General features: G+C 32.8%; 1 protein-coding gene across 1 annotated transcript; it reads right to left on the bottom strand.

Annotated features, from left to right (window-relative positions):
• Positions 1-784: 784 nt before the first annotated feature.
• LOC114327657 (homeotic protein ultrabithorax) lies at positions 785-6,404 on the bottom strand. The gene is made up of 2 exons (XM_050644759.1): positions 5,337-6,404; positions 785-807 (listed from the first exon to the last, which is right to left on the bottom strand). The coding sequence occupies exons 1-2, from the start codon at positions 6,007-6,009 to the stop codon at positions 785-787; spliced, it is 696 nt and encodes a 231-aa protein (XP_050500716.1). The 5' UTR covers positions 6,010-6,404.
• Between the last annotated feature and the right edge of the window lie 8,907 nt (positions 6,405-15,311).

Below are 15,311 nucleotides of genomic sequence, written 5' to 3' on the forward strand. Positions count from 1 at the left end.
AGATATTTGAGAAATATTAGTTAAATTACATAAGTATATGGAAATAAAATTAACAAAACTGTAGGTACGTACTATAAAACCAGTCAAACGATCTACAAAAGTCTTATTCCAAATGAAAGTTCGAAAAGTAGAGATATACTATAGATCTGGATCCCGCGTACCAAAAAAAATTGGTTAATAGCAAGCTGAAAATTTGTTAATAGCTTAACGGTGTCTAGTCGGACAAACTTTGATATATGGGAACCCTGGAACAGGGGAAGTTTTAATTGTGGAACAGGTTAAAATCTGGTATGCCAAATTACGAAAACGTTCCATGTATTTTGTCGGACAGAACTTCCAATTGATTTGTTACCATTTCATTAAACTCTCATGCAAAAATCAGACTGGTGTTTATCACCAAATGGTCATTTTAATGAGTGGAACACGAAGAACATGTCAAATGACAGGAAGCATGTTGGTTAGTAATAGCAGTCTGATGTTTGCACGAGAGTTTAATGAAAGGGTAACAAATCAATTGGATGTTCTGTCCGACAAAATACATGGGTCGTTTTCGTAATCTGACGTTCCAAATTTTTAAACTGTTTCACAATTAAAACTTCCCCTGTTCCAGTGTTCCCGTACATCAAAGTTTGTCCGACTAGACACCGTTAGGCTATTAACAAATTTTCAGCTTGCTATCAATCAACTTTTTTGGTAACCGGGATCCAGGTCTAATATAATTTATTAGAATATATAGAATTCAAAATATAGATCTCCAAAAATTATGGTTTAAGATAATATGTACCTAGAATTTATTTGAAAATTCATCTAAAAACATATTAGAATGATGAATTGAAACATTTACATTTACTCAACCAAAAATGATGGCAGAAGGTGCCATAAAAGATAAAAAAAAAAAAGGAGAAACGAAACTAGACCTAGTGATGAGAAAAAATTTAACTTCGAGATTAGATATTACCTACACTACAAAAATAAGTTTTCATACTGGAATGGAATAGAATGGATGGTAGAAATGAGAGCCAGAACAAAGAGATTGATGTCCTGTCCTAAGATGTCCTTTAGAGGAAGCTAAAGCAACATACATTGTCATATTTTTCCATTTACAAAACGAAATTAAAAAAATGATTGTGCTTCAAAATAAAGTGCTTTGCGGTAACATTGTAAGATCTACAGTTTCTACCTTTCTCAGAAATAATATTACATTAATTGTAATTAATTAATTATCCTGCCTTCTCGAAAAAATATATATATTAACGTGGTGATTTAAATGAAAGGTTTGGTAGGTGTTTCGTGCCAATGTGGAGTGAGATTTTTAAGGTCATCGCATTAGGTTGTTTGATAAAAAATCCCAATGAGCAAATTATTGTGAATATAAATATATTAAAAGATGCAAGAAAAAATTGATAAAAGGGGAAATTGTGGATGGGCATATCCAGAAATAAATATATACTAAGAAAAAATAGCAAACGAGAGACAGACTATTCCATAGAGAGAGGAAACAAAAAGATTAACGGTGACATAAATGATTAAAATAATAAAAATACTGTAAGGAACATAATTTTCTTGAAAAACTTTAAATGTTTTTAATGTTATAAATCCCTTGTTTCCACCTAATAAAAATATTTTTTTCTATGTTTTATTTCCGGTAATTTGTTTACAAAAATTATCTGTGCTATGTATGATCTATTGAAGATAGGATTTAAGTTAATGTTGACTGTTTGGCAATATTTATTGGTTTGAACCTCCAGATACAATTAAGATCACATTTTTTTTAAATCTGACTGTCACAATCAAATGGAAATAAAAATACCTAGTTTTTTGGGTGTATATTTTGATTATTAGTGGAGTCAGGAGTCACTGAAGGTTTTCACCTCCGATTTCGTTGAACCTTCATAGATTTTCATGAAAATTGGTGAGTAGTTAGAAGATACTTCAATGAACAAAGGTGACATGATGCCAACTTGCGCTTTTACCCTGGGGGTGGATGCCACCCCTTCTCGGGGGTGAATTTTTTTTATTAAAAATAATACCAGAAATCGATAGAGGGGCAACTTCTAAGCAAAATTTGTTATATAAAGTTATTAACATAAATCAATACTTTTTGAGTTATTAAATATCAAAGATTTTATTTTTTCTTGAAAAAATGCATGTTTTAAAGCTGTTTTTCACGTATTACTCAAAAACTATAACCTTTTGTAAAAAAGCTATTATTACCAAAATTAAAGATAATAAAAAATTTAATACACTCCCCACTTAAAGAACTAAACTGATGTTATTTCAAAGTGAGTTATGGGTAATTAAATGTATATTTTTTCGACGAGTACCCAAATCTAAGTATTCAAGCTTACATAACGGGAAAACGATGCATTTTATATAATATACTTGTTAAGCACTTGTTAAAGTACTTCGGAATACCTATCAAATGAGCTCCAGTAGAAGTTAATAGCATCAAAATTAAGCAAGTTATGATGAAAATAAGAGAACCCTTTCAATTTTTTTAGGAAAATGTGAAAAATAAAACTACGCCATTTCCACAAAAATTAAAATTTGTAATAATCCTCACAAGAATTTCTTTAGGTTAACATAGTTAATAATTTCAACAATTTTGACCGGTTTAGAATGCATATTTTTGAAAAATAAGATAGAGGTAATTTAAAAAAATCAGAATTTTTAAAATTATCCTACTTTTCATTTTCTTTTGATAATAACTCCAAAAATACCTACTCAATATAAGTAAAATAGTAAATAACTAAATTTTAGTTTTTTCTGTGCCAAATACTTTATCCATTTTACTATTTCCATGGAGTAAAAAGTAACCGAGATAGAAACGTTTAATATTTCAATTTTGCTGCGAGAACAATGTAACCGGGGCCATTTAACCTTTTATTTTTAAAAAAGTAAGAGGTTTAAAAGACTAATTTTGACGTTTTTTAATAGCTCTTGGAATCAACTTTTAACTAGTTTTTAGGTGAACCTTATATCTTAAAAATTAACGGAGTTATTTACAAAAAAACAATAACATTTTTTGGAAAAATTTTTAAAAGATACATTTTGAAACATTTTTGGTGCATAAATTTTAATGCTATCAACTTGTTCGAGGCCTTATTTGATAGATATTTCTATGAACTTTGACAAATGTTTAATAAGTTTATGTTATAAAATGCACCATTTTCCCGGTATTTAAGCTTGAATACTTAAATTTGGGTACTGGACGAAAGAAATATACATTCAATTACCTATAACTCACTTTTAGTTAACATTGAATGGATTTTCTAGTAAGGAGTTTATTTGATTTTTTATTAGCCTCAATTTTGATAATAATAACTTTTTTGCAAAACTTATAGTTTTTGAGTTATTTATGAAAAATCGGTTAAAAACATACATTTTTCTCACTAAAAATTAAAATATTTTATCTTTCATAACTCAAAAAGTTTTGATTTATTTTAATAAATTTATATAACAAATTTTGGTTATAATTTGTCCCTCTATCGAATTGTGGGGTTATTTTTAATAAAATAATTTTCACCCCCGAGGAGGGGTGGCATCCACCCCCAGGGTAAAAGCGCAAGTTGACACCATGTCACCTTTGTTCCTTGAGATATCCTCTAATCACTCACTAATTTTCATGCAAATCGGAGGTAATAGCTCATATCCACCTTCAGTGACTGCACTATATGTATATTGTAATATTTTGAAACTTTTTTTGTGCACTTTTCTCGAAAATCTGGTTTTTTTTTAATTAATATTATTTTTTATTTATTATTATTTTTGTAAATGTATATAAATAATGTCAAACATACTGCATCTTGTATTTGTTTGATCTGGGATTATCTTGTTTTAAATTTACTACTTATACTGTAGCACTTAATGATATTTTCAGACAGAAGAAAATAGTCAAAAAACAATGAAGTTGTCGTATTTGCTGTGTACTAAAAACAATTATTCAAAGAAATTAACATAAGGGACTTAAGTGATTTATATTTTTACTTTTGTTTGTCTTGCTTTCATTGCGTATTTTTAAATAAATGTAATATAGATATCCACAAGACCATTTTTAATTTGTTTTTGTTTATTTTTATATTTTTTTACGACAAAACGAGAAACGAGAATTTCAGTACATATTATATTATACTTAGTGTTTTTTAATATACTTTGAATGCAATCTGAGCATCCAGCTACAGTTTTACATTTCTTATTCTGTTTACTATCCACTAGACAATATATCCACTATTATCCACAAGACCATTTTAAATTTGTTTTTCTTTATTTTTAGTTTTGATGACAAAACGCGAAACAATAATAATTGTAGGGTTCTATATTGTTTTTTAATAGCTTTTAAAGACCATCTTACAACAGCTCTACATTGTTTCATTTGTTTTACTAGAAATTAATAAAGAAAAGAGTTGGATATCTACAAAGCAATTTTCAATTTATTTTTCATAATTCTTAAGATATATTTTTCATGGCAAAATGCGAAACAATTTCAGTAGGTAATATTGTTTTTTAATAGCTTTTGAAAACAAACTGAGCATCTACCTATAGCTCTACATTTTTCATTGTTTTTACTAGAAATTAATAAACGAAAGAGTTGGATACCCCCCAGGACTTTTTTAAATGTATTTTTCTTAATTTTTATATTTATGTTTTAAGACAAAATGCGAAACAATTTCAGTATAATAAAATATATTGGTTTTTAATAGCTTTTGAAGACAAACTGAGCATCTACCAACAGTTTTACATTTTTCATTGCTTTACTAGAAATTAATACACAAAAGAGAAACGAAATATCCAGAAGAAGGTTTTAGATATATTTGTCTTTATTTTTATATTTATTTTTACGACAAAACGCGAATTTCACTATGATATGTATATTGTTTTTTAATAGCTTTGGAAGACAATTTGAGCATCCAGCCACATCTCTACATTTTTCATTGTTTTTACTAGAACTAGAAATTAATAAACGAAAGAGTTGGAATTATTACTGCAATTTACATATAAAAGGGGATGTAATAAATTTAACCCTCCACCTTCGAACGCGTTCTTTGTGAAATTCCGTCTAGACGAAACGGAACAGAACAGCAATGCTTTGAATTAGGCAGAGGCTGAACGCTTGCGAACAGCTGATTGCCCCTCGTGGACTGAAAAGGACCAGGCCATCCGAAAACAGCGCGAGAGAAAGCAGGAGGGCCGTACGGCCGATTAGCAAGTGCGATAGAGACGATTTGGGAACATTCAACCCTGATTTTACACGCACTTGACTCAGGTTATCGCGATTTACATACCGATTCATTACTTGAATGATAATAGAATTAGGTATTTACGATAATAAAACTCACCTGCTATTGCCATCCAAGGGTAGAATGTGTGATTCGTCTGTTGATGGATCTGCGTACCAACGGGCTGAGATGATGATGAGTTTAAAGAACAAGGGTTGTTCCATGAGGATAAGGAGTTCGACGTCCTTCCTCCTGTCGCTGCTCCGGGACTAGAAGACGGATCTCCTCCAACGAGTCCAACTGAAGAACCGTAACCGACTCTAGAGTCTGGAGTACAAGCCGCCGGGCGAACTGGGCCTGTGAGACTATTTGAAAGATTTGCACCAGCACCGGATGTAGCACTTTGCCAAACGTCTTTTACAGCGGCTGCTGCCACCACTGAAGCGTAACCATTTTGATCCGCATTGCCTTTTGAACAGTCTGATTTTGTTGTGGATGAACTGTAGTTTACTGAATTCTGTTGGCCGTCTGAAGAAGATGAGTATAATTTGCAAGCTGCTGCGACCGAGGCGTCGTATGGAGAGTCTTGTGGAGGTCGAGCTTGGTGAAGAGAATGTGCGTGATGGTGTTGACTGGAGGCGTATGGAGACATACCTAGACTAAGAGGAAAGGATCTGTAGGCAGCTGCAGCAGCTGCACTTTGATGGTCATGGTGATGGGCTCCCGTCACGGAACCGGAACCCTGGTGGTGGTGGCCTCCGTAGAAACCACTTTGTTCGAAGTAGGAGTTCATTATTGTCGCGTTAATTTTGGCTGATGTGTAATGATCCCTCAAAAACTGAGGGATGTCCTTTTAACGATTAAAAAAATAACACAAGTTCACTAAGTTCACAAGCACTGAATGTCGGTGGTTTGTTTATTTTTCAAGTCAGGCACTGGTGTCACTAAAGCGAGATAACATCTTCATAATGCGGATTAAATGAGTCACTAACGTGCCGAAATTGTCATTCAATATTAAAAATAATGGTTATTGTTACGACGCAATAATAATAAAAATGGTCAATAAAAATTCAGTTTACGACAATATTGAGCACGAGGCAAACACACGGCGCGAATGTCGGGTCCGGAATGCACACCGTTACTAGTTTTATCGCGGATAGGAACCCACTGGATAGCTCCGGAGAGCAGAATCCGGCCCACACATCCCGGCCCATTCGCTGTCCTGCTTTCCCCTATCCACCTCTCTCTCGCGCGCACTCATGTCCTCCCCACTTCTACACAACAGCACGCGGCTATAATTGCCACTTCATTATTCGGCTACCTGTATTCGAAAATGCTCAATTCGACACAGATACTCAAAATTTGAAAATAACCCTTTTCTAAAACCACCCCTTACCGTTCTCAACAAAAAACAACCCTTATTACTCTAATTTTCTGTCGACTTTTTTAACTTCATCAAATTTTTGGGAGCTAGAAAATTCTTTGATACTCAGCCTGATTTAATTGAAGCATTTATTTGTTATTTTTATAGTAATTCTATGAACAATTTATTAAAAAGTGTATGAAAATATTTCGCGAGTAAAAAAGATGAATGTATCCTAATAATGGAAGGGATCATAAATGGACCAATGGCAATGGCATCGCTTACTGTGCCGGCGCCCACATCGAGCATTGCGCAAGGAAAATATATCCCCTAACGACCTCCAGTTCACAAACCATTCTCCCCACCTCACGCGTGTTGTCTTTGTCGCTCTCGCGGCGTTGGCCATGCTGGCAGCGTGTCGCCCTCTGTCGATCAAGTGCTCAACTCGTAAACCAGATACTTTCAAGCTCTCAAACGAGCAACATCAAAGTATATTGGTGCTTCACGTAATTGTAAAGTATAAAATTCATTGTTAACTTCTAGCTGCTCGTAAAATGGTGACTTTAGTGAGAAAATCTCACTTTCAGACAACGTTTTTATGAGCCACTGAGGTAAAAACATCGTTTTGCTGGGATAAATCAGAGAAAAATTGTACTTTAATCAACGATTCGAGTTGATAAAGTTGGTTTTAAACTTTTTACACTATTTTTTATATTAAATAGAGCAGTTTTTTTAAACTATTTGTTGGATTTTGCTAACTTTAAAAAATATCCCAAATTCTGTAATTAATCATGTTAATTCTCTTCCATAAGTTAATGTTAGAAGAAGTATTGTTAAATAGTGTTTTACTTATAAATGTAAATCACATGATAAAAAATATGTTATTGTTTCATTTCCCACAAACTTATAATAATAATAAAAATATCCCATTATCCTATTGATCTGTACTTTGAAGTAATTTATTACTTTTTTGGTACCAATCCGATAGTTAGTGGTACAATAAATAATTCAGCCATTATTTACGAAAGAGATGAGATAAACTGATGTTTGTATAAATGTTAAAGTGATAAGTTATTGTTTACGCTATAGTAAAGCCAAAAACGTTCTAATTCAATGAAACTCTACCTCTATTTTCTTAAATTCTGAAACAGTCTCAAATATAGAATGTAATCTGCCACAAAAAAGAACATGAAAATTTTCTTTCAATTGCCTCCCCATTAGACATTTCGATATTACTTAAGGGGAACGGAGCAAAATGCAAAATTTTGAAGCATGTCAAAATTTTCAATGTGTTCCATTTTTTTCGCATCCTGAGAAAACTAATAAATATTTTTGAAAATTTTAAACGAAGAATGAAAGATTACATTATTATCGAGGGCCGAAAGTCCCTGAAAACTTCTATAATGTTTATTTTAATAAGTTACAGGGGTAAAAATAAAAGAGAAAATTTAGTGTGATTTTTAATTGCAAATATTTCATTTAAAAAAACTTTTTATTTATTCTAAGTTCGGCCCTCGGTAATAAAGTAGTCTTTCATTCCGCGTTTAAATTTTTCAAAAATACTTATTAGTTTTCTCAGGATTCGAAAAAAAAATGAATACTTTTAAAACACATTGAAAATTTCCGTTCCCCTTAATTGTTGTAACTAATTTTTCAGGATATCTAGTATTTTATTTATTCTGTGAACATATTCCAAACAAAATAACTCCTTTCTCCTCTTTTGGACTTTTTTTTATAAAGTTGATCTAATTTGACATTTTTGTTGCGTACATATTTTTAAGTTTAATAATTTGTCTCTAATTTTTTTTCTGGATTATATAAATGTTTTACTTTCTGCACTGCTTCTACAATCAAAATTTGAGTCTCATAAAAATAGCATCGTAACATTATTTACAATACCACGATTATTATTTTTATAAATTACAAATTTATAAATTTTAATCAAACATTCAGTTTTTTATGTTCTATAAAGGGCCTATCTTTAGTGGTGTTGGCGATCATACTGGGCCATCTTATCCTATTGACAGGAGCTCGAAATAGACCAGTTGACGTTAGACCAATCCATTTCCTAAGATTGGCCAGCCAGGGCCTCTCTTGTCCTCAATTTTGCAATATCCATATAATATAGAATCAACTATAGATGTCAGTTTAAATATCTGGGATGCTACATTACAGATCAACTAGACCCAAGTAAAGAGATCAAGTGGAGAACTGAAGCAACTGGTACAACGTTTATAAAAATGAAATTATTCTGTCACCACAGCTTGAAACTAAAATTACGTCAACGCCAAAGAATGATCAAATGCTATATTTGGCCAGTGTTGTTACATGGCACCGAGAGCTGAACTCAGAAGGCTGATATGATCAGTCGCCTAGACGCGTTTGAGATGAGGTTGCATAGAAGAATGCTCCAAATACCCTAGATTAGATAGCGATGCAAAACAACTTCTTCTTTAAGTGCCGTGAAAGCTTCTTTCGACCAATCCATCTCTTTCCCTCCACTTTTCCCTGTATTATAAGGCGAAGTAGATAGTATTTAGGTTCTCTAATTATATGGCCGAAGTAGGTATTCTATTTTTCTCCTCTTTATGATGCTTATGATCAGACGTTCTGAATTCATCATTATTTGGACATCTTCATTGGAAGTGTACGAAATTCACGATATCTTTAGGATCCGTCTATAAGACCACAAGTCGAATGCTTTTTATTTGTTTAGAATTGTGGTTTTCAACGTCCATGTCTCACAACCATACAATAAGATAGACCACACATAACATTTCAGGATCTTCTTGGGAATATTCATCGACAAGTTTTTGTTGCCTAAAACGGGTTTCCAGGTCATAAAAGCCTTACATGATATTTCGATCCTATGGCTATTATCTCGTCATCAGAGTCGCAATTTACATTTAACCAACTGCCAAGGTATTTAAAATGGTTTCCTCTTCATCTCCTCTCCATCAACAGAAAGCACACTTGATCTACATTAATCTTTCTGACTGCCGTCCACTTTGTCCTTTAAATATTGATTTTAGGCCTCTCCGATAACTTGCTTCACTGACTAGATTTACTAAAGTCTAGAGATTTTGTAAATTTTCTGCAAGAATGGCTCTATCGTCAGCGTATCTGATATTGTTGATTACTCCCCCGCCAAGTCTTACTCCCTCTTGTCTGTCGTCCAAAGCCTCCCTAAAGATTTCTTCAGAGTACAGATTAAAAAGACTGGGTGACAAAACACAAATCCGCTGTACCCCACGTTCAATGGGTAGTTTTTCAGTACGACCAAGTACGACTATCTCCAACTTGGATAGAGGCTACTTGCCTCAAATCAACGAAACTCTGTTAAATAGAGCAAATGTCGTTTGTGAGTTACTGGAAACCATTTGTGCTGTTTGTTAAATGTTTTAACAACAATTATCCAAGCTTTTTTTGTAGCTTCTGAGGAAGAATTTGTAATTTTTTAATAAACATTTTCACCAATGGGATCCCTTTTTAGTAGTGGTACTTTTTAAATTTAGACCATAGCTATGAATTTAATATTTTTCCACCTACCTCTACCGAAAGTATACTTTTCCGGACCTGATTGTAGGGAGCAAAGTTGTACTTTTCCTCCCTAGGGAGGAAAAGTAAAAGTGACGTCATGGTATTTCATTCATGAAATATAACTTATTGACGCCCTGTACAATATCTATTTTCTATTACGTAAGTATCTATACATTTTAACGTTTATTTATAAAACACCTGTATTTTACAGGATGGTAAAAAACAGTAAATTGTTATTTCCACCTACCTCTACCGAAAGTATACCTACTTTTCCGGACCTGATTGTAGGGAGCAAAGTTGTACTTTTCCTCCCTAGGGAGGAAAATATTTTTCCTCCCTAGGGAGGAAAAGTAAAAGTGACGTAATGGTATTTCATTCATGAAATATAACTTATTGACGCCCTGTACAATATCTATTTTCTATTACGAAGTATCTATACATTTTAACGTTTATTTATAAAACATCCTGTATTTTGCAGACTGGTAAAAAACAGTAAATTGTTATTTTGATTTAACAATGTTTACATTAATAATTTGACTTATATTTGACAGTTGACAGTTATATTGTACCTACTTGTTAGTTTTAGTTCTAATAAATTTTGTTGGTTAGTTACATAAATAAATTAAGTAAAAATGAAAAAATGACTTGTTATTTTAGGAAGGTGGAAAAACCATATGTATAACATGGGAGTAAAGTGCCTTTTCCTCCCTTGAATGATTACTGCCCTCCGCTACGCGTCGGGCAGTAAACTTCATTCTCGGGAGGAATAGTAGCACTTTCCTCCCTTGTTATACAAATAGCTATTACCAACTTTTAAAATACTTTTCATTTTCCATTCATTTATTAAAAAAATAATAGCATTGAACTAAAAAATAAAGTTCTACCTAATCTCAGATAAATTAATAAAATAATAATTCTTGTCTTTTATTTTTATTTATTTATTAGTAGAAATAAAGCAAAAGATAAAAAATGAATCAGGATCATAAAAGTTTTACGGTTATTGCATGATTACCTAAATTACAAAGACCACCTGAACAATTATCATTTAAAACACCAATAAAAACCACTAATCATAATTTTATTGTCTATTGCTACTGTGTTACTGTATACACAGTCTCTATTGTTATTTAGGACCCAACACAGCCATAAAATGTTTACGATTATTTTTATTTATATTAACAAATCATTTAATATTATTCATAAATTTGTCACGGCTTTTGGCACGCTCTTGATGTGACTTTTACAGCTTTACGACGTGCGAACACCATAAACTTTTTTCTCTTTAAAAGTGACGTTTACGACCACTAAAATGGCAGTAAAATGTTCTTTTACAACTATGTTACCTCCTTGCATATTGAAATTACCGAAATCTTGCGTCTCAAGAAGGCCTGTCTCCTCTCTACCTCCGCCATAAGGATTAGTATCGCCTACCACGATTTTATTGTACTTTTACGACTATATTATGACCCCATAATGACGTTTGAGTAGTCGGACGGTTTGTTGGAATTATTTTTACGACTTGTAGATCATTATTTGGTTAAACATTGATACTAACTTGTTAATAGTGCCTTTTTACGATCTACTCATTAATAAAAGTGTCAGGAATTAGCAATATATCACTTTGAGTGCCCAAATATGTCAATACCTTGAAAAAATAATTTATGGTTACTAATTTTTAGCTGATTGTCAAGATATTCTAGGACATTTAAAATATCCTAAAAAAATGTTCCTAAATTTGGAGAAAACCTATCAATTTTATTGAAAAAAAAGCAACAATCTGTAAAATCAATAATCTCCATAAGGTCTTCTTCTTTTCTTCTAGTGCCGTCTCCACTAATGAAGGTTGGCTATTATAACCATTACAAATTCGTCATCTTCTGCTTTCTTAAAAACGTCTGTGTGTTTAACCCGGTCCAGACGCGAATGTTTGCAGCTAGGATATTAAATTTGTCGTCCACCAGGACCCCTTTTTCCTTGGATTTTACCCTTCCTAATTGGCTGCAAAAATATACTGTCTTTTGCCTTTTAATGGTGGTCAAAAGTTCTCTGTCTCTTCCCATTCTGTACAACACCATTTCGTTCGTAATATGGTCGGTTCATGGTCCATAGTGTTTTAAACATTCCAATAAAGGTCTAATAAAATTTACCATCGTGCATCCACAGAAAAAACGCAAGTTGAAATAAATAAAAATATCGTCTTGTTGAAACCTTTGGTCATCATCATAAATATCATCATCATTAACACCAGTGGCATCACAGTTCGTTATAAGTTATAGCCTTCTTCGGCCTTCATATCACTCTGGCAACACTTTTCCATGGCCTAACTCCACACTCAACGAAAAAGGTACGTAATATCAATAAAAATGTTAATTCAGACAACAAACGCAATACTTAAAATTTGTCCAATTCTTGGTTTTATTGGGACAACAAAACGATGTTCATCAATTCATTATTTTCGTTCGTTGAGCCAATGTATTACGTTTATTGAATGGATGATCATTCATTATGTATACCATAATATCACTTTATTGGTATTACGAACTCTGTTCACTGAGTCAACGAACACTATTTATTGATATTACGAACTCTGTTCACTGAGTCAACGAACACTATTTATTGAAACAACAACGTCGTTAATTGACCGACGAAGACTATTCGTTGTGTCAATAGCAGTGTTATTTCTCCTAACGTATTTCGTTTATTTCTACAATTATTTCCGTTTATTGTTACAATTAATTCCGTTTATTCCCACAATAAATACGGTTTTTCTTACAAGCAATTCTATTCATTCTTACAATCAGTTTCGTTCATTCAATGTATGATGTTAATTTATTAATAATAATTTTTTAAATCCACCTTTTTTGTCCTTTTTACCTAAAGGACTTTACACTCTGTGATTTTTCATATGATTTCACTTATACAGTGTACTGGAATAAGTGTTACACTCCCCCATCCCCTTATTAACTTATTTATTTTTAGCACATAAGCAAAACGCTCGGACAGGTCGATTTTTAAAATAATCAAAGTACATATATTATAACTTATAACATCAATGTTTCGATAATACTGTAATATTTTATTTTACATTTAAATTTTCAAAAATAATAATTAGTTTTCTCAGGATTCTAAAAAAATGAATACATTTAAAAAGAATTCGACCGAAATTTCACGATAATAGACACACAAAAACTTCCTTCTACTATGGACTACACTTGAAAACGAAATGCAATTATTATTCGGCACTTCGGTAACACAGAGAAGCTAGGGGTATCACGATAAAGAAAAGCCGTTAACTTTCAAATGGTCAAGCAAAACATTTATTGTCTCAACAACTATGATTATTGTCACAATGAACGCATTTATTGTGGGTATTAAATGCAGTAGTAGATTGATTAATGCATTCGTTGTCACAACAATCAATTTACATCTATTCAATAATCATATATTACTCTATATTAACAACATTTGTACATTGTTTTAATGAAATCTGTACGTTGTCACGATAAACCAAGGTAATTGCTTGTCATCTACGAAATCAAGAACGTGAGTTGCTGCCAGAATAAACAGTATTTATTAAATAAACGAAACTAAGTTATTGGCTGAATAAATTGAGTGTTATTGATTAATGTACTCTAGTTATTCTCACAATTATTATTCAATCACTGTGACAATAACCAAATACATTCGTCAATGTCTAAAAGTTCGTGAAACAACAAATTAAATTGTTGTGATAACGAAATACTATTCAGTAATCACTGTTAATCAATATTACGAACTAAATTTTTTTGAGTGCAGTAGATTGCAAATTGCCCTTGTGGTTTGTAAGTTTGGTAAAGGATCTTGGATGCAGTATGGGTTGCTAATGTTCATCCTATACTGTATTAAAACTCCGAGTAATGTCCAGGGTTTTCGACAAAAGAGTCGGAGGTTCTAGAAATAGAGCTCAGCTTCTGACAAGAAATCATACTCCCACAGCCCCGAAAGCTCTTGTTGTAAACACACTGGGTATCTACATGAGGTACACTGGGTGTGCGTCATATAGCACTGTAGCAGACAAGAGAGGGTGAAAGGCGAGTTTCCAACGCCTTAAAACTAAAACAAATCGGCTAAGGGAATAAACCCCGATAGAAAATTCTGGTCCCCTAAGTCGAGGGTTGGGCAGTGAGTTAACAACCCTCTCCCGTAGAAAACCTTCTGTTGCGGAAACTGTAGAAACATTTTGTGGCATTATTAAAATCAATAAATCTTTTCAATCCCCAAATTTTTCAAAATAGAACATAAAGTAGCAGTCTGTCTGTTTGTGACACTCCAGCTAGTGACTGACATATCGTTTAATTTTTCAAACGTTAATTATTTTATCTTGTCTTGAAGGTTGATGATTTTTCTCATTATCTCTCATTACGGCTTGGGATTTTTTTTGTTCTCACTCTCAGCTTCATCATCCCCATTCCAGCCATATTCTTCTTGGTCTCCTTTTACCAAAGGAAGATTGGAAGCATTTGAGATGTGGCTACATTGGAGAATACTTAAGATCCAATAGACTGGCTCTCATAAATGAGGAGGTCCTCAGACGAATGGAAAAAACCGAGAGGTACTGACCACCATCAAATATCGAAAGTTTCAAAACTTTGGAAATATTATGCGAAATGAATCCAGATATCCCTCGTACAAGCCATCCTGCAAAGAAAGATATTTAGAAAGCGGGGACCAGGAAAAAGAAGAACATCCTGGTTACAGAAATTCAGAACCTAGTTCAACGCAACATCTGTGCAGCTTTTTCGCGCTGCTGAAGATAAGATAATGATTATGATCGCCAACGATTCCTCTTCTGTTTCGAAGGCCTGTCTCCTCTCTACCTCTGCCATGAGAATTAGTATCGCCTACCACGATTTTTTTGTACTTTTACGACTGTAATATTATGTTGGTTTGACCGTATTGAGCCAATAGTGTTTAGCGATCTTACTTTAAGTGACTAGGTCTGGTGGTTACCGCACTTACATTTACCCTAAACAAAATTATCAATAATAAATAATAAGAAACAGTTCAATTATAAATTTTATTAAATTTTGATTATATTTATAGGGACAAATTTTATAATACACACAGAGGTACTTTTCGAGTTTTCTGATTAGCAAAGATGTCTATAATTTTCTAAAAATCGCAAGATTTTCCCAAATCATCAATGTTCAAAG

This window comes from Diabrotica virgifera, chromosome 2 (assembly GCF_917563875.1).
Source record: "Diabrotica virgifera virgifera chromosome 2, PGI_DIABVI_V3a".
Taxonomy (NCBI): Eukaryota; Metazoa; Arthropoda; class Insecta; order Coleoptera; family Chrysomelidae; genus Diabrotica; species Diabrotica virgifera.

What these genes read in the sequence shown, in the direction of transcription:
- LOC114327657 (XM_050644759.1), bottom strand. Translation starts at nt 6,009, where the DNA reads ATGAACTCCTACTTCGAACAAAGTGGTTTCTACGGAGGCCACCACCAC. An exon ending in CCCTTGGATGGCAATAGCAG is followed by an intron (nt 808 to 5,336) that starts GTGAGTTTTATT and finishes ATATGTTTTTAG; the next exon opens with ATGAATTTTCAAATAAATTC.